This window comes from Chiloscyllium plagiosum, unplaced genomic scaffold (assembly GCF_037043375.1).
Source record: "Chiloscyllium plagiosum isolate Xiang-an unplaced genomic scaffold, Cpla_swu_hap1 HiC_scaffold_7, whole genome shotgun sequence".
Lineage (NCBI taxonomy): Eukaryota > Metazoa > Chordata > Chondrichthyes > Orectolobiformes > Hemiscylliidae > Chiloscyllium > Chiloscyllium plagiosum.
In genome coordinates, this window is record NW_028270145.1 from 36773041 (window position 1) to 36799154 (window position 26114).

At 40.8% G+C, this 26114-nt stretch overlaps 2 protein-coding genes across 3 annotated transcripts in view; one reads left to right on the plus strand and one right to left on the minus strand.

The window, feature by feature from the left end:
- bmpr2b (bone morphogenetic protein receptor type 2b) overlaps window positions 1-26114 on the minus strand; it is a 324336-nt gene that overhangs the window by 114927 nt on the left and 183295 nt on the right. The window lies entirely within an intron of this gene.
- Window positions 10510-23578, plus strand: LOC122551452 (uncharacterized). Its single transcript, XM_043693378.2, has 2 exons — window positions 10510-12591; window positions 16978-23578. The coding sequence occupies exons 1-2, from the start codon at window positions 11512-11514 to the stop codon at window positions 17419-17421; spliced, it is 1524 nt and encodes a 507-aa protein (XP_043549313.1). The 5' UTR covers window positions 10510-11511; the 3' UTR covers window positions 17422-23578.

The following is a 26114-nucleotide window of genomic DNA, read 5'->3' on the forward strand; positions in this document are numbered from 1 at the left end:
TCTCTGCCATTTTCCTGTTATCTACTGTAAGTTCTCCTGTTCCCTTCTACAACGGGTCCACATTTATCCTTGTTAATCCTTTTCCTTTGACATATCAGTACCAGCTTTCACAGTCATCTTTGTGTTCCTTGCTAGTTTGCATTCATATTCTCTTTACATTTTCATAATCAGTTTCTTGGTCTTCCTCTGCTGGATTATAAATTGCTCCCATTCCTCCATCCTACCACTATTTCTCAGGCATGTTTGGCCAACTTGTCCCTCATGCCTCACTTTTCTTTACTCAGATTTAAGACTCCAGTTTCAAAACAAACTATAGCACATTCAATTTTTGTGTAAAATTCTATCACATTATAGTCATTATTTTCCAATAGCTCCTTTAAAGGATATTAGTTAGCCTTTTCTCCTTACATAACACCAAATCCAAAATAGTCCAATTCTCATGCTCCAGAAACACACTTCGGAGTTTATCTCCCACAGAAATAGTGTCAACTTGATTACTACAACCTTATCTTTTAGCCTATTTACCAAATGAACCTTAGCCAACTCCCCCTCTGTATGAAATTAAGTTTACAATTCATATCTATGATTAGCATTTGTCTCTTTCAAAGTTAATATTCCCTCTCCCAAGCCTAGACTCCTCTAGTTGTGCTAGCTGAAGACAGTTAATGGTGCTTGACTTGTTGTTGAAGACACTTGAAACATACACATACTGTCAACAGTTTATAACCCATCCCTAACTGGTCAGAGTGGTAAAAGTTAAAGAAATGACTAAAGACAGTAACTATGTTTGAAGCCATCTTAGTCACACCTGACACTCATTATTCAAGACAATTAGTTAAATGTTTCGCACCAAGCCATGTACTCCTATACTTGCTGACCACTATTGGGTCCTGGTCAACCAATGACCGGAGTTAAAAGTTCACTGTTTTTTTCAAATACCTCCACAGCAGACTTCTGCAATCTTCTCCAAACCCATAACCCTCCAAATAAGTCTGTGCCATCAAAATCCAGCCCTTGAACATCTGTTTATCATTGCTTCACCAGGGGAGACTGTCCCTTCAGCTGCCCTCGGTCCTGAACTCTTGATTTCCCTCCCTGAACTTCACTGCCTAGCTTTCCTCTTTTAAAGCACTCCTTAAAACCTTTCTTTCTTTGACTAAGCTTTTGATAACTTTCTCTTATGTAGTGCGGTACTCAATCTCGATCCTGTAAAGTAGCTTAGGCATAATATAATTTTACATTGTTGTGATTTTTGTGCAAGCTCTCATAGTTAATGTTCTGTTTTTCTAACAAATGGCAATAACAGTATTTACAAATCCGGTCAGTAAATACATTACTATGTGATATCAAGTTGAACAATAGCAAACTGCAGTATTTAAAACTGTACAAAATGGCTCAAAAAGATATTAACTATTAAAATAAGCTGACTCTGCTAAACAGGAAAAGCAGTGGAGAACTTGGTACTTTTAAGGTTTTATTGTCACTCAAACTGAGAAGTTTGAGGGATGACCTGACAAGTCAAGGTTATAGTAATTAATATGAACAATGGCAAATAATTTTCACTTGGTTGATAAGATAGTAATGAGAAGACACTTTTTTATTGAATGCAAAATGAACTTACACAGAGGAAACGTAGAATATGCCACAGATTAGCTGGCTGGTTGGAAATAATAAATATTAATGGTTTTGATTTACTAAAAAGAGATTGGGATTAGGTATGCAGAAAGAACAATTGCAGAATTAAAGATCCAATAGTTCTGTTTTTCTGTTAGAACCCACAGCTGGGTATTTATTTTTAGTTTTTTTAATCCAAGTCATATTCCGCCATTTATCTTTCAGTGAGTCAGCCCAGTCAAAACATTTCAGTTGTTCCTATTGGTCCTGAAGCTCAGTCTTTCATTTTTTTCCCAATTTTCACCTCTTTCAAACCTTTGGCTTTACTGAAGTACAATTCTAACAGCTTTCACCTTCTTGTAACTTGTCTAACTGGCCATTGTACATTTGAGACTGGACCATGAGTTTTGCCATATGTGGGAATAATAGCCAAGTCCAGCCATGTCACCTGATGTCCACTAACGCAATTTTGTGAATGTGACCACCAGACTGTGGCACTTTTTATCTCGTTGTCATGACAAGTACTGTATTATTGATATGGAATGTACTGACTTTTCAGCAGGGATCAATGATTATCAATCATGGAGCCTTAGCTAAGTTTCAATTTCCATAGCAGGTCAGGCAGCATCCAAGGAGCAGGAGAATCGATGTTTCCAGCATAAGCCCTTCGTCAGGAACCCTGATCTGCTGTGCTTTTCTAGCACCCCACTCTCGACCCTGATCTCCAGCATCGGCAATCCTCACTTTCTCCTCCTTCAATTTCCACAGGCCAGAGTTGATTGGGACAGCAATTGTAGCATCCAACTCCTGCTACTCAGTATAGAGAATAAGAAGCTGCAAGAGTTTCCTGTTTATTTAGCAGGATAAGGATTGTCTGTTATGTAACTGTTAAGACTTCCTGTTGATATATTTTCCAACAGCAGTCCCTGGTTATCAGCCAGGAGCAGGGACCTTGGCTAATATTTCTTTCCTTTGGCCTTGTAGTCCCAAGCCAACTTCTGCCCTAACCGAACAGAACTGGCATAACAGAGAACGTAGAATTAACTTGCATACACTTTCACTAACTTGATGCCACAGCAGACCAGGTAGGGCATCGACTTTTTACAGTCTTTGTAATTTAAAGAACTTCCCCAAAGATAAGACACATCAATGTTAAAACAGAGATGTACAAAATGCTCAGTGCAGGGGATGGATAAAATATGAATGAGAGCGAACAAATTCATGCCTGCCATTTTAACTGACAGTCAAAACAGCCCTTGCAGAAGCATTTTGTGCATTTACATTCTTATGCACAGATTTACTTTCATCCTGATCATCACTCAGAAATCTGTGGAGACCGATAAAGTGACTGAGCAAAAAGCCAGGAAACTTCCTGCAGAACACTCAGCTGCTTAAAAACATTATTCCCCATTCACGTATTTTATGTATCAAGTTACATTGAATTCCACAGGTAGTGAGTGCACATCTATGTACTGACTTTCATTGAGCGTAGTTTCACAGATACTGTTGCCCTTGATCTGGTAACTTTCACAGCCTGGGAGATTGTTGAATTATGCTTGAAATTGTATTGTAGATTGACCTTTGGTCTCTTAAATTCATTGTTTTGACAGCCCAGTTACTGAATGCTGCAGGATATCTGACTCTCAGGCATTATTACTTCTCCTCACCCAACACTTACAGTATATATTGATTTTATGAAATACAGGGATGACTTTTGGAGGGTTAAATGTTAAACAAGGAAGGTGACACTGTGTTGCAACTTGTGGCTAACTTTTGCTGAAAACAAAACTTAAACAATAACTGTATACAAGGCGAATGTATGCAGTTGAAGTGCAAATATTTAAAAAAGGTTATTGACACTGACTTGATTTCAATGATTGTAGTTACTATTTGATCTGCTCATAAACTGAACATCCATATCCTCTCCATTAGAAAGGTTGATCATCTCCATATCTGGAGCATTGCTGATCTCTGTTCTTGCCTTAATTCATCTGCTGAAGAAACCTTCACTCATGCCTTCATTACCTTTAGACTGGACTGTTCAAATTTTTTTTCTGGCAAGCCACCAGTCATCAATCCTCTATAAGTTTGAGCAATCCCAAAATTATCCAGGTCACAACTGAACATTTTTATGTTCTTCCACAGTGTCTGTTTTCACCCAATCACTGGCAAGCATATCTCCAGCCATTTGAGGTCCAAGCTCTGGAATTCTACTTCCTCATCTTTCTAGCTTTCCACAGCTCTCTCTGAATTCAAAGCTACCATAAACCCTACCACTTTCAGTGATCACATCTATTATCTCCTTCTTTGACTAAATGTGCATCCTACACTGCTTATAATGCCACCAGTCTTTGCACTATAAATTTAGGTACACTGTTTTCTCTCCCATCATCTTAGTTATTAATAAATATCATGAATGGTTCAAGTCTCAGCACAAATCTTTGTAGAAGTTAGGTCATACAAATTCCACTATCTATTCATAATCCCAACTCACTTTGTCTCCTGCTGTTCAGCCAAGTTTCGAACTGGGTCAATAGTTTGCATTCAACTCCATACGTTTTTAACTTAGCTAATTTTATCAAATGTATTCTGGAAGTCCATGCAAATACTGCCCATAGACATTTCTCAATTCACTACTTCAGCCACGTCTTCAATAGGTGTATTTCGGAAATTATGAAGCATGATCGACCTTTTACAGATTCATGCTGGCTCTTTCATCAGCAGAGACTTTAAAGTGCTTGGTCACCCAACCTTCCATGATAAATTCTAGTAATTTCCAACATTAGACATTAGGCTGGCAGTTTCTCTTTTTTTCCCCTTTTCAACCTTTTCTAAATAGTGGAAAGGCATGTTGGTTGAATCAAGACGATTTTGGAAGGTTAAGGTTCGGACAGCTACAATATTCTCACCATTTTCCTTTAAAATACAATGATGGAAAGCATGTAGTCCAGGGATTTGCCACTTTTAGCTTGCTGATGCTAATTTTTATAATTCCTTGTCTCTCACTTACTATTAGTTTCCTTGAGATTTCCAGCAGCAAACCTCTTCCTCTACGGTAAGTCTATGTCCACCAATTCCTATTTCCATCATGATAATTTCAAGGAACCCACAGCTAACCACCTATTTTTCAATAATTTAACTGTAAAACTATATTTCTTGCAAGATTCTTTTTACGCACCCTTCTTGTAGCTTTCATTATGTATGTTCATCCTTTGCTTTCCTTCATACTCTTCCTTAGGCCAGAATCTGTGTTATTCTTTTGCATTTGGTTTCTCTTAGTTTTATGTTATTTCTTTCCTCTTGTCCATTGTTGGCTTTTTGTTTGTTGAGTGAAGTTCTTGCTCTTTTAGGAGTACAAACTGTCCTGTAACCCATTAATTTCCTTCTGAACAACCACCCTCCCCACCCACCCAGCCAAAACCCCTGTATCCATTAAACATCTATTCATACAATTATAGAATCCTACATTGTGGAAACAGACCATTTTGACACCAATCCTCCAAAGCACATCCCACTCATATTCACCCCCTTGATTCCTGTGACCCTGCATTCCTCATGGCTAATCTGCCTAGCCTGCACATCCCTGGACATTATGAATAATTTAGCATGGCCTATCCACCTACACATCATTGGGCTGTGGGAGGAAACCAGAATAGTCAGAGTAAACCCACACAGACACAGGGAGAATGACCAAATTTCCTTTATTTAGTCGCCCAAGGGTGGAATCAAACCTGGCTCCGTGGCACTGTGAGGCAGCAGTGCTAACCACTGAGCCACCATGCCACTTTCAGTATCCCTCAGTTATTTTACCATTTAGCAAATCTCACCAGAATACTGTGAATGGTCTCAACCTTAGGTAGATCTAAAACTTTAATAGGTACCTTTCAAACACTAGATTGAACTTGATGATATTAAAGTCATTATTAGACAAATGTCCACACATTGCCTTAGTGTGAACTAAATTCTGCTCATAGTTCATCACTAGTATAGCATGTCTCCTTGTTAGTTCTAGGACATACTGCTGCAGAAAATATCCTAGACACAATTATGTAATTCATTCATTGCTTTTCTGACACTTAATAGTCTGTTTATCTCAAATTACATAAACTTCATATACCCCATTAAAACCACTCTACCTTTGCTATCTGTAAGTAGGATCCTCCCCAATGGTTCTACCAATCAAGAGGACAATAATAGGATTGTCTTTGCCTCTATGTCACATACCATTCTTCAACTGGACATATGTCCTTGCCTAGCTCAGTTCCTTCATTGAGGTTATGTCATAGAGTCATAGAGATGTACGGCACGGAAATAGACCCTTTGGTTCAACTCAACCTGCCAACAAGATATCCCAACCTAATCTAGTCCCACTTGCCAACACTTGGCCCATATCCCTCTAAACCTTTCCAATTCATATAATATCCAGACGCATTTTAAATGCTATAATTGTACCAGCCTCCACCACTTCCCCAGCAGCTCATTCCATACACATACCATCCTCTGTGTGAAAAAGTTGCCCCTTAGATCTTTTTTTTATACCTTGCCCCTCTCACCCTAAGCCTATGCCCTCTGTAATTTTTATTGAATTTCCTACTTATCACCATGGGAAGGCCATTATCACAGCAGTTCCCTGAGAAAATGAGAATTAAACATGCCACTTATCTGAGGAGAACAATTTTTAAAATTTGTATCTGACCCTACCCTGCTTACCCAAACTGACTGAAACTATGGGCGGCACGGTGGCACAGTGGTTAGCACTGCTGCCTCACAGCGCCAGAGACCCGGGTTCAATTCCCGCCTCAGGCGACTGACTGTGTGGAGTTTGCACGTTCTCCCCGTGTCTGCGTGGGTTTCCTCCGGGTGCTCCGGTTTCCTCCCACAGTCCAAAAGATGTGCAGGGTCAGGTGAATTGGCCATGCTAAATTGCCCGTAGTGTTAGGTAAGGGGTAAATGTAGGGGTATGGGTGGGTTTCGCTTCGGCGGGTCGGTGTGGACTTGTTGGGCCGAAGGGCCTGTTTCCACACTGTAATGTAATCTAATCTAATCTATGTAATGAATGAGTTTGCCATACTTTGCTGAATGAACAGCAACTACCAAAATAGGTTACTTGGAGTTTGAACTGACAGAAAGCATACCCATTTCTAAAGCTGCTGAGTAAATATTCATTACAAAGGTCACAGGGTCTTTGTCCATAATAGAGTTGTAAAGATGACTCAAAGCATTGTAGTTGCGTGCTAAGACTGACTGAAAGGATGGACAGGCGAGTTAACAGATTACTGCAGTGAAATGCAAATGCCAAACTGGAACAGCCTATTTTAGCTAAACATAATTGTCATGAGCAGCTACATATTTCAGGTTTCACAGCAAAGTGAGAGTCTATACATTTACCAGGAAAAAGTGAGGACTGCAGATGCTGGAGATCAGAGTTGAGGGTGTGCTGCTAGAAAAGCACAGTCAGTCAACAGCACCTGAGGAGCAGGAGAATCCATTTTTGAGCATAAGCTCTTCATCAGGAATGAAGCTTTCACCGGTTTCCTCATTTCCCCTCCTTCCACCTTAACCCAGACCCAACCTTCCAACTCGGCACCGCCCTCTTGACCTGTCCTACCTGTCCATTGTCCTTTCTACCTATCTACTCCACCCTTCCCTCTGACCTATCACCTTCACCCCCACCTTCATCTACCTATTGCGTTCTCAGCTACCTTCTCCCCTGACACACCCCCTCTCAGCCTCATTTGGGAAGGCGCTGGAAGATTGCTGGTACCTGGATGTACTGATTGAGAATCTTTCTTAATAGTTGGATAATTCTAACAAAAGCCACAAAAGAGTGTAGATAAAATGCCTTCATAAACAGGAAACAATACTCAGTATGAATGCACAGAAAAAAGTCCACTGCACAAACCTTATTACTACACCAACAAAATGGCCACTTTCTACCTGGCTTAGCTACGTTACTATAACTATATCTATGGAATGCGACAATCACTATACTAGGTTACTTAATGGACAATGGGTTCATGTCACATTACAGGTGACCCCAACAGACCATACACTCACATACAAGCACACATACATACACATTCACGGAGATTCTCCCTCATATACATGCTCTCTTACAGACACGCACATACATCCCCCACACTCTCACCACACTCACACCCTTTCACAGGTTTATACTCTGTCTCTCTCTCACTCACACACACACACGTACGCGTGCACACACATAAGTCTATGGGGTGAATTTGCATTTGCAACATTCTAATTGCAGACACATTCTATTTTGCACAAAAAGCACACAATCTGCAGGCACTCAATCCATGTGACATTTTATGAATTCCTACTTCGGAAATAGAACCAGGCTGACTCAAGATTTGAACACAGACTGACTCTAACCTCAAACCTTTAATGCATTATATAAAACCTTAAGTTATCTCAGGAATGTGACTTGAAAGAAGTTCTGGGATTTGCGTATTAATGAATTGAAACCTGCAATCCATTCTAAAAGAGGAAAGACTTAACAGCAATCTAGGTTTGTTCAATATATTGCATTAGTTGTATGACACTATGATCTTGTGCTATAACTTCTGTGTCTTATGATCCTGCTCCAGTAGCTACCCGACGAAAGAGCAGTAGTCTGAAAGCTAGTACTTCCAAATAAACCTGTTGGACTGTAACCTAGTATTGCGTGATTTTTTTATGTTATCCTAAAAGAAAGCACTTTCCCATAAAAAATTCCCACCCAAAGACCAAAAGGTGGCACCCTAAAAATCTGAAGTTCTAAAGATTGGAATTTACATCATGGGTTAGGTAAAGGCTGTGGTGGTAGACATTGGGTGGTGTGCAGGTTGTAGAATTAACGATTTTATTTTGAAAGATGAACAGGAGGGAGTGAAAGAAAAAGTGAGAACAGGTGTCAGTACGCATTCAAATGAGAGTGCATAAACTTGAGCAATAGTGAGAGGAAAAGGCAAAGTGTTGCATGCGACAGAACTTGGTCTGTGTGGTGGAGGCTGAACTTTGTCTGTTCGGTGGAGGTTCCAACAGCAAACCAGGGATAAAACCCATCTCAGCCATGTCAGAGAGTCATAGAGTCTGACAGCAGAGACAGGCCCTTCAGCTCAAACTGGTCCATAACAACCAAAATGTCTATCCACGCTAACCCCATTTCCCCGTACTTTGCCCACATCCTTCTAAACCTTTCCTACCCATGTATTTCTCCAAATGCCTTTTGAATGTTGTTAATGTATCCATCTCAACCACTTCCACTGGCAGCTATTCCATATGCATACCTCTTTCTGGGTTAAAAAGTTGCCCCTCAGCTTCCCTTTTATTCTTTCCTCTCTAACCTTAAACTGATGCCCTCTAGTCCTCGATTCCCCAACCCTGGGAAAAGACTGAGTTCATTCACCCTGTCCATGCCTCTCATGATCTTATACACCTCTATAAGGTCCCCCTTCAGTCTCCTACATTCTAACGAAAAAAGTCCCTGTAAATTTCTTCTGCACTCTTTCTAATTTAAGAACATTTTTCCCATAGCAAGGTGACCTAAACTGCACATAATACTCAATGTGCGGCCTCGCCAACGTCCTGTACAACTACAACATAACTTCCCAACTCTATACTCAATGCCCTGACTGAAGGTCAGTGTGCCAAAGCCTTCTTCACTGCCCTGTCTACCTAATTAATAATCCAAATTATTAATACAGATAACAAACAGCAATGGGCCTAGCACTGACCCCCGAAGTACACCACTAATCACAGGTCTTCAGTCTAACAAGCATCCTTCCACTATTACCCTCTGCTTCCTGCCATCAAGCCAATGGTGTATCCAATTTGCCAGGTTGCCCTGGATTCCACTCAATCTAATCTTCCAGAGCAGCCTACCGTGTGGAACCTTATCAAAGGTCTTACTGAAATCCATACAGACTATATCTACCACCTTGCCCACTTCATAAAAGAACTCTAACAAATTTGTGAGGTATGATCTCCTATGCACAAAACCATGCTGACAATTCCTAATCAACCTCTTTCTTTCCAAATGCATCTTATCCCTCAGATAATCTTATTCCTCAGAATCTTCTCAAGTAACTTCCAGATGTTAAGCTCACTGGTCTATAGTTCCCAGATTTTTCTTTGCCGCCCTTCTTGAATAACATTTGCTACCCTCCAGTCTTCCGGAACCTCACCCTTAGCTAATGATGATGCAAAAAGTATCTGCCAGGTGCCCCGTAATTTCTTCTCTAACCTCTTGCGGGGTCCTTGGATATATCTGGTCAGGACCAGAGGATTTATCACATTCATACATTCGAATACATTGTACACCTCCTCTACTGTGTTAAGGACTATCCTCAAGATATCGCCACTAACTTCCCCAAGTTCCCAAGTCTTCATGTCTTTCTACACAGTAAACACATAGGAGAAATATTCATTGAGGACCTTGCCCATCTCCTGCGGTTCCACTCATACATGTCCACATTGGTCCTTGAGGGGTCCTATTCTCTCCCTAGTTATTCTTTTTCCTTTAATATACTTAAAGAACCTCAGTCCCAGAAGAATTTTTTCATGTTTCTGCCATTCGTTCCCCGATGCCAGACTTCCATCCCTTCTGTGTGATGTGGATTTGTGATCCAAAGATGTGCAGGTTAGGTGAATGGACATGCTAAGTTGTCCATAGTATCCAGGTATGTGCAGACTAGGTGGATTAACCATGGAAAATGCAGTGTTACAGTAATAGGGTAAGGGTTAGAATACTCTTCAGAGGGTCAGTATGGACTCAATGGGCTGAATGGCCTGCTTCCACACTGTAGGGACTTTATGATTCTACTGCTATGGAGGGGTAAGGAGGGACAGGTTTAGCGTAGTGTTTCCTCATGGTGTTCTGTAGTAGAATTTCTGTCAGAGCATTTGAATTAAAGCTGCTGTGCAAATGGTTACTGCTCTCTTCCCTTTTCCTGCCACATGGTAGAGTCTGATCCTTTTGTTTGGATGGTGATGGGGGAGGTGGGCACTCGGCTTAATCTGGTTTTATCAACGAATGCAGGAACTGGTGTTTCTTTTCACCTTTATAATAGTTATAGGGAAAGGAGGGAAATTTGGTTCCTTACGCTTATATCTGACTGAACATATGTTGTGGTGATCAGTTGATAGTAATTTGCATGTTTTAATATCTCTTTTAAACTGACCTTTACACCAAAAAAACTGACCTGAAAATTACTATTACTATTCATTATGATTTAAATCTCCAGATAAGAGCAGTTCAAAGAGCATTTTTTTTTGCTTTGAAATGTATTTTAATAAAATCCTCTCTGAAGACCTGCAAAAAAAGTTGGGAGGCAAGAGAACAGTACTGCACCATCCTTTTTTCTGTTCTCGTCTCCACCCGCCTCCTCCACACATCCAGAGCACAACAGCAAAAGAAGCAAAACAAGAATCATTCATGAACTAGGCCTTAGTGAACAGGAAAGCTCTGAACTCATAATGCCAAGTCTTGTTTCACTCTCCGCCTTCATCTGCTTTTTATAAGAGCAGACAGGCTTCTACCTTGCCAGCCAGCAATAAACACACATTAGGGATGATTAATGAGGGGCCTGATGAGGGCTGGCATTTCGTTTCATTCCATTTCCTTGAAGAACAGAGGGACCCTTGCCAAGCCCTGTCCGTTCGGTTCTACTCACGTGACCTGAAATGCCTCTGGGAATCATTTCTGCAAATACAGCTGAATAGCAGTTAAACCTCGCCTTGCAGGGGTATATCAGTTAACACGCAGCTGTTGTTGATAACACCCTGCGGGGGGCCCCCAGCCTGAGTGGCGAGTTTAAGTCTCAGTGCAGCAGTTTTCTTTCCCTTTTCTCCCTTTGTTTTTCTGCCTGTTTTGAACTTTAATTTTTCAGCTGATAAATGGATGAGTTTGATCCTAAAGTTGTCGAGGAAGATGCGAGAGCTATAGCAGCTTCTTTGTCTCTGACTTCTACCTCTTTTAAGCAAGAAAAGGAGCCTGATCTGGACAACAAAGGAGACTGCTTGTTGACAAAGGAAGAGGGCAAAGTCTGGTCTGGCAAACACACTATGGAGGAGAAGAGATTGCTGGCTTTGCAACAAGACAGTGGGATTCCATATAACACAAAAAAAGCAACAGCCTGGGGTGTCAGAGTTTGGGACGAGTGGGCTAAAACTCGAAATAGCTATATCATGGAGCAAGGTGTCCAGCGTAATGAACTCTTCCTTTATGTGCCCGAACTCTGCTATGAAATCACCCATGATGAACTGAATTTCTGGCTATGCAGATTTGTACTTGAAGTTCGGAGACAAGACGGCTCGGAATACCCACCTAATTCTCTCCGTCTCCTGTGCTGTTCAATCTTGCGGCACCTGCGGGAGAACTGCAGGCGCAGTGACATTGATTTCTTCAACAAGCTAAAACTGGACTTTGCCGAATTCCGGGCCACCCTTGACGATCGGATGAAACAACTCCAGCGGCTGGGAATTGGGCTGGTGAGGAAGCAGGCCCAGCCGTACACTGAGGACGATGAGGAGAAGTTATGGCAGGTGGTCTTCCATCTACGAGATGCAAAGAGCTACAGTTATGCTGTCTACTTCTATGTGTGCAAAGTCTTTTCTCTATGTGCCGCCAAGGACCACCATAAACTAACAGTCGACCAGTTTAAATTTGGATGTGACATGATCAGTGAGTACGTGGAGTTTACTGGCAGGCCAAGCAATCCTCAGGACAGCCTTGACAAGTTGAAAATTGTCCAGACAAGACAGTACGCAGATTCCTTGAATCCAAGGTGCATAGTTTCACTGCTGCGACGCTACCTCAATATGATTCCCCCACAAGGTCCATTTTACCGCCGCCCTGTGCCTGGTACCATGCAGTTCTCTGAGCAGGCAATTGGAGTTCATACATTGGAACGATTTTCTAAAGAGATATGTGAAGCTGCAGGAATTTCAGGGCACCATACCGGACATTCTGGAAGGGTAAGCAACAATGATTGGCAGTATTTGCAGCTGACTAGTATTGAAGTAATTGCAATTGTTCGAGCAACAAATTAAAAATTGGTCCTGAAAGGAACGTTTCTGTGATTGGGGATTTAGGGGAAAGAACAATGGCAAATGGTGTATTAAGAGACCACAGGTAGCTAATTGATCTGTGAAAAGTAGTTCCAATGTCTTAAGTGACTGTATACTTCTGGTTAACATGAAAATCATGATGCTGTATTGCAGAATGGCTATCCAATTCTCCAGAGTTCAGCTTTCCTATATCTACAGCATTTTTAACCACATCACTGGAAGACGTTTTTTGAAAGTAAAGGTATGACCCCCACCTACCTTTGGACCCATGTTCAAAGATGTCTTTAAATTACGCAAAAAAAACTGATGGTACAAGCTTCCAGACTTCTCCATGGTAGTGAAGAATCACACACAGCATCTCAGTACTGGTGGAACACAAGTGCCTGAAAATTATATTCCACTAATTTCACAGTATTGCATGCAATTCTGCAATGCCACAGTATTGTATCCTGGTGCACCATTGTTCTTCTATCTCGTAGTGATGCTCTAAGATATAGCAATATGCTCTCAAAAAGCAAACACTGCACAAAGATACTCAACCAGCTTAACATCACGTAACAATGTTCCATTACCATAACATCACAGTACAGGCATTGTAACTATATAGATATGCTCCCAAGTCCAAAAGTTCATTCAAAATCAGTTTATTCAATGGCCCACATTAGCATCAAGGCTTCTCCTTCCACTTTTGTGAAGTAGGTTTGGCTAGTAACGCAATTGATGCCTACAGTGAACCAGTAGAAATTTTTGATGAGTTCAGTCGAAGATTCTGACCAGAATGACATGAATCCATGCTGTATACGGAATAAAAGGAGCATCACTCCTCCTAGCTCATAAAGATCAGTTGCATGAATAGTTTATAACCTGTGTGCAGCATCACGGATATTTTCTGAAATAAAGATTGTCCTTGATATAAAGGTTCATCAGATATTTCCAAATGGACTAAGAATTCTGTATTTCACATTTATTTGTTTCACTTCTTTACTCATTCACAATATTCTTAATTTAACTCAGCAGCAACCTTCATCCCACTCCATTCAGCCCCCCCAAAAATCAAGTCACTCTCCAGGGCAGAAAACTTCGAGCAGTATATGGTGGAGTCATACATGTTAGAATAAAAACAAAGTGCTGGAGAAACTCAGCAAGCCTATCTAGAGGGAAACAGGGTTAGTGGTTCACATTCCAGATGATTCTTCTTCAGAATTGAAAGGGGCTGGAAATTTATTTTTATCATGTTGACATAGGAGGGAGAGGAAGGGAAAAGAAAAAAAAGGTCTGTTTTACTGACAGTAAAGTCAACAAGGCAGAAACAGAAATGCTAAGAGAGGGGTAATAAAAATGGAGGTCTGATGTCTTGTTCTGAAATTGTAAAACTCAATTCTGAACCCTAGAGGCTGTAAAATGCCTAAACAAAAATGTTTTGTTATTCCAGCTTGCATTAAACTTTGTGGAACATTTTAGAAGCACGGGATAGAAATATTTTCATGGGAGCAAAATGGTTTATCAAAATGTAGGCAACTGGTAGTTAGCATCCATTAATACAAAAGTATCAAAAGGCTATTCTGTCGTGTAAGGCATAGGGCAAAACCAATCTTACTTCCATTTGATGTCCAGATATATGTATTTCTTTCTAAGGGTCATTTCACTGGATAACAATTAAAAGCAGGAATTCTGTCTAATTTGTCATTTAATAACTTGAGGCAAAAGGTAAGTTCTAGTATCAGCTAATGCAACCCATAATGAGATAAAGTAATTCAAACTGAAAATCAAAACTGGTTCCAGAGACCAGCAGGGACATTACTCAATAAGACAACAGAAAATAATTCTGCACATGTATGAACCTAGTAGCTTGACGAGCTTTGTGTCAATGAAGTGGTCCAACAGTAGCAAATGCTCTTTAATACTTAATGTATAGTAGATTGTAAAATGTGACAAAACAGTAAAGCTGAAAGCTTCAACAAGGGTTGGGATTCAGTTCATACAGAGTTCCGAATTCTTGAATGACAAACTTATCTAAAATGAAGAAAAATTACAATTTTCCAAGGTTGAATGTGCACTGAGAGAGACATCCGAGGGGTGACCTGATAGTGAAAGGTCTCGTTAAAGTTACCAAAAAGCAACAATGGCTCAGCAGTTAGCACTGCTGCCTCTCAGCACCAGGGACCCAGGTTCGATTCCAGCCTTGTCTGTGTGGAGTTTGCACATTCTCCCAGTGTCTGGGTGGGTTACCTCCAGGTGCTCTGGTTTCCTCCCACAGTCCAAAGGTGTGCAGGTTACATGAACTGGCCATGCTAAATTGCTCATAGTGTTCAGGAATGTGCAGGTTAGATGTATTAGTTAGGGGAATGGGTCTGAGTGGGAACTCTTCAGAGGGTCTATGTCAACTTGTTGGGCCAAATGGACAGTTTCCACACTATAGGGTTTCTATGAACTGCTGAGACTTTAGGGAAAGAGCAAGACTAGAGGCTGATTTGTTGCCACTGGGAGAAGTTGAGGAAAATGGTATAAATTCAATTTAGTGAAAACTAATAAGGGGATGTTCACGGACTGTTTGGGCTCTTGGGCCTGTTTCTATCCTCTAATCAATGCAATTCTTCATAAAATTAGATAACTCAATACAGAATGAGAATGGAACTTGATCTTCTGGTCTGTTAGGCTCAGTATCAGATGTCCTGATTAAGCCTGAAACGTGGACTCTCTTGCTCCTCAGATGCTGCCTGATCTGCTGTGCTTTGTCTAGCGCCACATTTTGTCAACTGAGTTCTCCAGCATCTGCAGTCCTCACTATCTCTCAGTATCAGAAACAACAGCATCTGTAATCACAATCATTGAGGGATAAATTGCCCATAGTGTTCAGGAATGTGCAGGTTAGGTGTATTAGTTAGGGGAATGGGTCTGAGTGGGAACTCTTCAGAGGGTCTGTGTGGACTTGTTGGGCCAAATGGACAGTTTCCACACTATATATTACCTGCTGCTAATTTCACAGATAGTGCACTCCCCTCATGTTCCCAACCCAGACAACACACTAGCTCAGTAGCAAGCAAACTGAGCAGCACAGCTCACCAATACTGAGCAGCAAACCTGTGGTCTTTCTTATTTATAATGTCCATGAAATCAAATTTCTGTCAGGTTCTAATGCTAACTTTATAAATAATACTTTTGAATTGTGCATGATTCGCATTGTTCATGATTTTTCAGCTTTTGAATCTAGTGGTGGGAAGATCACTCCTGACAGTATTAACTCAAAAGATTCCATACCCATGTATAGTATTTACTATCTATAATACTCAAAGTGATGTAGCATGTCAGCAATCCTTATCCAATTATTAGAGTTTTTTTCCTGACAGTTTCTCTGTCTCTATGATAATCATAGAATCACTACAGTATGGGAGCAGGCCATTGAGTCCATCACGGCCCTCCAAATAGCATCCCACCCAGAACCAGTCCCCTACCCTATCTCTGTAACCCTGCATTTTCCATGGCTAGCCTACCTAGCTTGCACACCTTTGGACTGTGGGAGGAAACCAGAGCACCTGTAGGAAAACCCATACAGACACAGGGAGAATGTGCAAATTCCACACAGAGTTACCTGACGGTGGAATCAAACCAAGGTCCCTAACGCTGTGAGGCAGCAGTGTTAACCACTGAGCCACCGTGCCACCTGAGTTCTGTTCCAAAAGTACTGGACACACTTTGGTGCATCACCCAAGTGCAAATAAGACAATTAATGCTGTCCAGTTAATTCAATGAGGTGTAATAGCCAAGACAAATTCTATCCAGACACAGGCACTTTCTAGCCCAAGATTTGATTTGATTTGATTTATTGTAGTCACATGTACCTAAGGACAGCGAAAAGCTTTGTTTTGCATGCAGTGCAGGCAAATTATAGCAAACAAGGACATACAGATCATAGCGTGCTTAGACAGAGCAAGGCATACAGGTTACAACTGCACAGGAGGTGCACAAAGCACGATCAATATTAGCAAGATCAACATTATTTGAAGTTAAGACAGTGCATTCAGCAGTCTAATAACAGCATAGGAAAAGCTGTTCTTGAACCTGTTGGTGCATGCATTCAACCTTCCGTATCTTCTGCCTGAAGGAAGAGGATGTAAGACTCTGGGTTCTGATCTATATATGGGATACTGGCTGATTTTTCTCCTAGTGAACCTAGAAGTTCAGATAATTCCAGACTCCTCAATCCCTGCTTGCTGTCCTATTATTACTCCGACATTTCCCATTCTTTGGAATTCCAATCTGGTTTAACTGATCTTTATTTTTGTGCATGCATAGGTCAGCAGTGCAACAACCCTATACAACCGTGGCTTTGATGAGCAGTCAATTAAAGAACGCACAGGGCCAACAGGCAGTTTGGCAAAAGGCTACAGGAGAGCCTCTCTTGCTCAGATGAAGGCCATGTCAGACTGCCTGCAGCCTCCTAATCCACTGAAGATGTCAGCTTGTTCACCTTCATCATCATCTTCATCTGATGACCATAGTTCTTCACCAGATGAAGGCCCAAGCAATATCATCATCATATCTGAAGATGGGACTGATCACCCACAAGAAGCTACAACTATATTCAGCAGACCTGAAGTGACGATCACAGAACAGGATGGTGTACTGAAGATTGAAATGCCATCTAGGACCTCACCACAGATGCCCTTGACTTCACACCAGACCATTACAAAGTTAAAAATAGTGAAAGGAGACATTGTACTAGAATTAAATTTGTAAGTGTGCCAAGCAGCATAAATTCCAAGTTCAATATTGCACAATTTAGATTACACACATTCATGTTAGTATCAGACGGTTGTAACAAAGGGTAATTGATCTGAAATGTTCTCTCTTTACAGGTACTACCAGACTTGCTGAAACTTTCCACTAATTTTTAATAACCCTTTATTTCAGGTTTCCATTTTCTGCAATACTTTCTTTCAATATTAGCAAAAGGTACTAGAACATAGAAAATGACAGCACAGAACAGGCTCTTCAGCCCACGATGTTGTGCCGAGGATTATTCCTAATCTAAAATAAAATAACCTAACCTACGCACCCCTCAATTCACTGCTGTTCATGTGCATGTCCAGCAGTCACTTGAATTTCCCTAAAGACTGTGCTTCCACCACCACTGTTGGCAACACAGTCCATGCATTCACAACGCTGCGTAAAGAACCTACCTTGAAGTCTCCTCTATACCATCCTCCTAATATCTTAAAACTATGACCCTTCGTGCCAGTCAGTCCTGTCCTGGGGAAAAGTCTCTGGCCATTGAATCTATCCATGCCTCTCATTACCTTGTGTACCTCGATCAGGTCACCTCTCTTCCTCTTTCTCTCCAGCGAGAAAAGTCCGAGCTTAGTCAACCTTTCTTTGTAAGACAAGCCCTCCAGTCCAGGCAGCATCCTCGTAAAATTCTTTGCACCCTCTCCTAAGCCTCTGTATCTTTCCTATTGTTTTACATCTTTCTTTCCCTCAAAAATGAACTCACTTTTGCAAGGCAGGAGTCCAGTAGTCAAGTGACCAATCTTCCTGAGTCTCAACTATAAATAAGTGCCAAATTGTTCAATTTGGGAAAACAATACTGTCCTCACAAACACTGAAGTACAATTTCTAGCTGGAATCTTTGGATAGTGATAAGAGCAGGTACCCAAGCGAATTACCCTATTTCTAGGCTAAAGGTGTGAAGGCCGAAATGTCTTGATTGTTACCATAGTTGAGGTCAGTTAGTTCAGTACAGAATTGGAATCAAAAATACAGAGTTTGAGAATTTTACAGCTCAATAATAGACTAGTTTTGCGTTACTGTATACACGAGAAGTGTGAGCTGCTTTAAAACTCCACTGCCGATCGGCATACCTGTACCGTGCGCACTGACTCATTAACCATAGTCTCATATAATCCCTACATTTGGCCCAATAAATTCACACTGACCTTCCAAAGAGCATCCTACCCAGAAGCACCCCCCTACCTCTTCCCTGTATCCCTGCAATTCCCATGGCTAATTCACCTAGCCTGCACATCACAAGCAATTTAGCATGGCTAATCCACTTAGACTGCACGTCTTTGAACTGCAAGCAGAAACCCACACAAACATGGGAGATTGTGCAAACTCCATACAACAATACGGAGGGTGGAATCAAAACTGGGTCCCTGGTGCTGTGAGGCAGCAGTACTAACACTGAGTCACTATGCTGCCCATAATCATTTTTTTAGTATGAATTGCCTTGCTCATGTACTTACATCAGTGTCTAATTCTGATTTGTTACCAGCATCACAGAAATTGGTAGCTTGGCCTGAACTACTTCATATCACCAGAATTTAACTAGATGATGTAATGGAGCTAAACAATATTTCAATGTTGAATCTCAGCTACTTTTTCTATCGGTCATAATAAAAAAATCACAAATGAATTGATCTGGACAATATACATCAATCCAGGTTATTGGGCATACACAAAAGAAGTGCCAAACTTAGCACTAACTTGGCAACATAACAAGGCCAAACAACTGTTGGAGTGGGAAAGCAAACAGTCCCACACTGGTGTAATCTCAGGAATTTTGGCTAAGGTCAATTGTTGAGGCAAAAAAACTTTCTCATTTGGTTTGGGTGTGTTTGACTAGACAATATGAGAAATTTACACTACATCTACTCCATGCTGTCCTTTACCCTTGAGGGTTTCATAGGGACAGTGCTGAGATAATTATTGTGCATCCAACTGTGTTGTATCTGTTTTACTATAAAAGTTTTCATAAAATTGTAGCCCATAAGAGTTGATAACATATGGCAGGATCACTGTTGTGCAAGTTTGCCATTGTAAATAGATAGTAGAACAACACTGATGTATAACGAAGACGGGTCAAGCTGTTTCAAGCAACCAATAAATTGAGCCAGAAAGGAATTATTCTGTAATTAAACAATGATTTCCTGTAGTTTCATTGCCTTATATTTCAGATACTGTTCAAACGCTGCAAATTTAATCCTTTATCTGACTACTGAAAAGTAATATTTTTGTAGCATTTTAATGTCTCTCAGCATTTCCAAACTGCTTCACATAAAATGAATTGTGATTTGAAAAATACAAAGCAGGTGCAGCATGCTTTGGATAAACAAGTGATAATAGACAATGAGAGTTTTGCTCACATCAATATCTTGTAGATAAAATCTGGAGATTAATTATATGATTAGTTATATTTCAGTTATAATTGCAGGCATAGGCCCAGATTTTCACCATTTTGGAATGATTCACTGACGTGTCAAAAATGGCACAAGTGTTTGGAAATTCTAAATTCCACCCTCAAACAGTGCATTTCCTATTTTTACAGGGGTGAGAAGGTAGTTTGGGGGTTGGCGGGGTTGTGAAAGTGAGGAGGAGGCTGGCCATGTTTTATGCATTTGGGACTTACAGCTTTTACTGGTCATATGAAACATCAGCTAACTCCATTCAATTCTGACTTTGACATCTATTTAACATGAAAACCAGATTCGGCTTCTTCAGAGAAGGTCTGGACAATGTGGAATTCACTTAAATATCCAGCACACCTATAGAGAGAGATAAGGTACACCTTTTGGATCTAGCCCTGCGTCACCTGCTGTCCGTGTCAGATGTCCTGTTGGGAGAACTCAGGTGCCTTTTGAAATTGATAACAGTAGGTACAATGTTAAAAAGAACAAACTCATTACTGTCAAGTTCGTTGGAACACAGCTCTAAATATCAACTGTCAGAAGCACCTATCAAAGGGGCATTTGAAAGAAACCTGCTACAAGTGTTAAAGGGAGCTGACAAATGTGACCAAAGGACTTGTCAAGAATGTAAATCTTTGAGAAAATTGCCTGCAGTTTCACTCTGGTCTGTTAACATAAATCTGATGGCTTTTATTAGTTGATTACTGCTATGTGGTTGATTTCACAACCATTCATTATCTCAGCAGCATGCCTTCTAATCAAAGTTTAATTGTCAGCTATAAGATGATGCTGATTCTTGCTGTATTTGATTGAAATGTTTGTAGTCAGAAGGTTTTATCTTATTGAAGAAATAAGAATGTGGATTTTTTTTAATGAATGCAAGTGTTTTTCTCAATATAGGGAAGTCTGCAATATACAGAAAGTTAACTTATCTCATCTCTGAATGGATATGGAGATATATCCATGACGGATACCAAGTGAGTTAGCATGGTTGGTGAAAGAGCAAAGTGTGGTGGTTGGAGGCATGAGGTTGTCATGAGCTTTCAAAGGATCTTTCAACTATTCTTTTTATTCTTTAATGCTGAACAGTGTCAGATCCCCAAAGCAGGTCTTCTGGGCCACCCGCCATGAATTCTAATTGGGCCCCAACCCTGAACCAAAAACAGGAACTGTAGACTGGTGTTTGAGGAATGAGCTGGAAATGTGTTGCTGGAAAAGCGCAGCAGGTCAGGCAGCATCCAGGGAACAGGAGAATCGACGTTTCGGGCATAAGCCCTTCTGAATGAGTTCTGGTTGGTGGGCATGAGCAACAGGATCAGGGTAGAGGGACATGCAAAAGTATATATTCAGCCTCAGGATTAGGTGAAAAGCAGTGAGAGGGTAAGCATATTTTAACAGCTATAGCTTCAGGGAACTGCTGATTGGGGTAAAATATTAAACCATGACATCATAAATAAGTGGTAGTTTGGTTTGTGATTTTAAAATATCTGTTTTTTTTTAACAAAGGGTTAACTGAGAAACTACGGGAATAAAAGAAAGTCAGGCCAATACATTAAGTAATATAAGTAAGCCAAGTAGGGTAAGGGAAGTACAGTTAGCACAGGGAATGTTTAGGATATTCTTTTTTTAGCAGTTAAGTTTTTTTCAAAAAGAGTATGATCAGGCTTAAAGAAGTCAGGGCAGCAGAACTCACATCCGTGAAATGCAGATCCTGTGCTACATGGCAAATTATGGAAGTCAGTTGCTCCTGGTGACCAAGTGCGCAGGAAGTGTATCCAGCTGCAGCTACTGGCAAACCGCATTTCGGAGCTGGAGCTGTGGGTAAATTCACTTGAGTATCTACGATGCTTTGCATATCATGAATAACATATTCAGTGAGATGATCAATCGTAGATTAACAAGCAGACAGAGCACAGATGACAACCAGGCAGAGTTGAGGAAACCAAGTAGTGTAGGAGTTCCTTATGGCCACCACCCCTTTCTAAAAATTACTATTTTGAATACTGTTAGGAGATGACTGTGCAGGAGGAAGCAATGGGAGACAACCTCATGGCACCATGGGTGGGCCCACTGCGCAAGAAGGGAGGGAAAAATATCAGGGGTTTAATTTGTAAGGGGAACACATTGGTGTTTCCGGAGCTACAAAAGAGACTTCATGATGTACGTTGCCTCTTTGATCCCATGATCGGCGATATCACTGAATAGCTGCAAAGCATTCTGAAAGGATAGGGCAAACAAAGATTGTGCTATATACTGGTACCAACAATTCTGGTAGAAAAAGGGAATGAAGCAAAAATTTAGGAAGCTAGGAAATAGATTAGAAAATAAGACCCAAAAGGTGGTAATCTCTGCATTCCTCCAATGCCATATGCTAATCAGTATAAAATGAATGCTTGACTAGAAATATGGTGCAAAACACTGGGATTATTTTGGGGGGTTTGATACATAGACAAAGCAGATGGATTGCATTTGAACAACAGTAGGGGCAGCATCCTTGCAGGTTGTTTTGCTCGTACCATTGGGGAAGGTTTAGACAAATTTTGCAGAGGCCTGGGATCCTGAAAGAAGGTTCAGCAGATTAGAAATGACAGCAAGTGAGTCAGGAAGGTACCAAAATTATCAACCAGTTAAGGTACAAGAGAATTTGGCAAGATTGGATGTTTTGTATTTTAACGTTAAGAGTCTGATGAACAAGGCAGATGAGTTGAAGACAAATTAAAACACGAGTGTATGATGGCAATGCTATCAATGAAACATGTTTGGGAGAGGGGTGGGCCTGGCAGCTTGATATCCCAGGATATAGAATCTTCAGGCAAGACAAGGAAGAAGTTAAAATAGGAAGGAATATTGATATTGATCAATATTGATCAGGGAATCTATTGCAGTAGTAAGGAGGGATAACATGTTAGAAGGCTCCACAAATGAAGCCATATGGGTAGAAAGTTAAAAAAACAAAAGGAGCAATTACACTGCTGGGAACCTCCTAAAAGTCCAAGAAAAACAGAGGAGCAGATATGTAGGAAAATTTCAGGCAAGTGTAAAAGTTATTAGGGTAGTGATAGTAGGGTATTTCAATTTCCCCAACATTAATTGAGCCAGTCAGTACGAAAAGTTTGGAGGAACCAGAATTCTTAAAGTACAGGCAGAAGGGATTTTTAAGCCATAGGTAGAATGCACAAGAAGATAGGGGATGTGCCTGAACTTAATTTTAAAGGCAATTAAGAGCAAAAAGCGGGCATAAAAAGATAATGCCAGGTAAAATCCCCAAGTTATCTTATAAAAGTATTACAGCTATGATGGTACTGTGCCTTTAAAACAGATTTTGTTCTGCGCTATTTCTCTTGCAAAAAGGCATTGCCACAGAGGTGACTGAGTGTCTGTTGATAGATGCAGTACTCTCTCTCTGTCTGCTGTAGCAGAAATCTTGAGTTTTCTCTCTGCCACCAGATGGTTTCTTTTAGTACTCCTTTCTCCTGCACTGGAAAGGAGATGAGAAAAATTTGTTTTGTTGAATTTGCCTTTGCCAAGAGTGTATTTATGGGATGTTGCCATATTGGAACAATTGATAATTAGTAGTTAAATAATATATTACTTTATTAAGTATTTCAATGAAGTTAAAGATATGAAATTTTCTTTTGTATGTTAATTAATTGTGTTGTAAGAATAAAGTCTGCTTTGCTTAAAGATTCAACTGAATCTTATTTGGAACACAGCTTTCTCCTTGACATATTTTGTGGGGATTTGGTCTGCTTCATAACCAGGCTGAAAGGATAACTAAGAAAACAGGGCCCATTAAGGACCATTGTGTCCACTGCGCATAGATTCGGAGGACATAGGCAGGGTTCCAAATGAATACTTTATGTCAGTGTTCACTAGTGAGAGGGATGATGTGAGTATAGAAGCAGGGAGAAGGACTGTCATATAATTCAAGAAATTAGCATAGATGGGGAGGAGGTTATGAGTGGTCTCGTAGTCTTACAAGTAGGGAAATCTCCAGGGCCGGATGAAATATATTTAATTTGTTGAGGAAACATCAGGAGCACAGGCAATAATTTTCAATTCCCTTCTAGCCATCGCAGAGGTGCTACAGAACTGAAAGGGATTCTGGGTAATCCAAGATGGAGGACAGGAAAAATTTCTGGCTGTAAGAGCTGCTTTTTTTTTTGAGGTATTTTAGTGTTGGAGATGATTTCCTTGAATTCCAAGAGCAGCAATTACTGTTTTATATGCTGTTGCATTGTTTTGGAACTTTGGAAAAAAAAGTCAAAACAACAGCAGATTTAAAAGGGAGAAGAGAAGACAAAGGAAGCACATGGTGAGGACAGTGCAGGAGAGAGAGAGACAGAGACAGACAACCTGCACAGTTACTGCCTTTGCTGTTTGAATTCGTGTATTGCTGGACATCGGAGTGAATCTGGGAAAATTAACAAAGTGAAATTCACAACTAATCTTGGAGGAACTGTTGGGCGAAGTTCACAGCACAGAATCAGATAAGTTAGTTGTTGTTTTAAGTCTGTCCAAGAGAAAGGCTGCAGTAGTGAGTATAGTGGATTCTTTCTTGATTATATGTTTTTGGTGATCAGTCTCTTGATTAAACTTAAAATATAAGCCATAGCTATTAATTTAACCTAGGGCAGTGTTTGTAGAGGAATAAGACGGTGTTATTTTCTGGGTCTGTAGATTGTGAAGGAGCAAAAATAGCCTTTGCAGTGATATGTACTTCTTGTCAGATGTGGGAGTTTAAAGAGAGTTTAAGGGTTACTGCGGATTATATCTGCCATAAATACTGTTGGATGCGAATCTTCTCAGATCGAGTGGATCAGCTGGAGAGACAGATAGAAGCGATGAGGAATTTGCAGCAATATGTGATGGATGGCAGTTATAGGAAGGGGGGAAAGTCTCAGATACAGTCATATAGATGGGTTAACTCCAGGAAGGGTAAGAGAGGTAGGCAGCTAGTGCAGGAGTCTTTTGTGGATATACCCATTTCAAACAGGTATGCTGTTCTGGAAAATATAGGGGGTGACGGATTCTCAGGGGAACGTATCACGAACAGCCAAGATTCTGGTATTGAGACTGGCTCTAATGCAACGAGAGGTACGTCGGCTTCCAAGAGATCAATTGTGTTAGAGGATTTTGTAGTCTGAGGTACAGACAGATGTTTCTGTGGCCAGCAGAGAAAAAGCAGAATGGTGTGTTGTTTTCTTGATGCCAGGATCAAGGATGTCTCAGAGAGGGTGCAGAATGTTCTCACGGGGGAGAGGAGGTCATTGTCCACATTGGAACCAACGACATTGGAAGGGAAAAGGTTGAGACTCTGAAGGGAGATTACAGAGAGTTAGGTAGAAATTTAAAAAGGACATCCTCAAGGGTAGTAATATCTGAATTATTCCCAGTGCTACCAGCTAGTGAGGGCAGGAATAGGAAGACAGAGCAGATGAATGCATGGCTGAGGAGCTGGTGTATGGGAGAAGGATTCACATTTTTGGACCATTGGAATCTCTTTTGGGGTAGAGGTAACCTGTACAAGAAGAACGGATTGCACCTAAATTGGAAGGGGATTAATATACTGGCAGGGAAATTTGCTAGGACTGCTTGGGAGGATTTAAACTTTTAAACTAGTAAGGTAGGTGGGGGGGGGGGAAGAATCCCGGGAGATAGTGAGAAAAGAGATCGGTCTGAGACGAGTACAGCTGAGAACAGAAGTGAGTCAAACAGTAAGGGCAGGCAGGGACATGGTAGGACTAATAAATTAAACTGCATTTATTTCAATGCAAGGGGTCTAACAGGGAAGGCTGATGAACTCAGGGCATGGTTAGGAATATGGGACTGGGATATCATAGCCATTACGGAAACTTGGCTCAGGGATGGGCAGGACTGGCAGCTTAATGTTCCAGGATATAAATGCTACAGGAAGGATAGAAAGGGAGGCAAGAGAGGAGGGGGAGTGGCATTTTTGATAAAGGATAGCATTACAGCTGCACTGAGGGAGGATATTCCCAGAAATACATCCAGGGAAGTTATTTGGGTGGAACTGAAAAATAAGAAAGGGATGATCACATTATTGGGATTGTATTATAGACCCCCCAATAGTCAGAGGGAAATTGACAAACAAACTTGAAAGGTGATCTCAGCTATCTGTAAGAATAATATGGTGGTTATGGTAGGGGATTTTAACTTCAACTGGGACTGCCATAGTGTTAAAGGTTTAGATGGAGAGGAATTTCTTAAGTGTGTACAAGACAA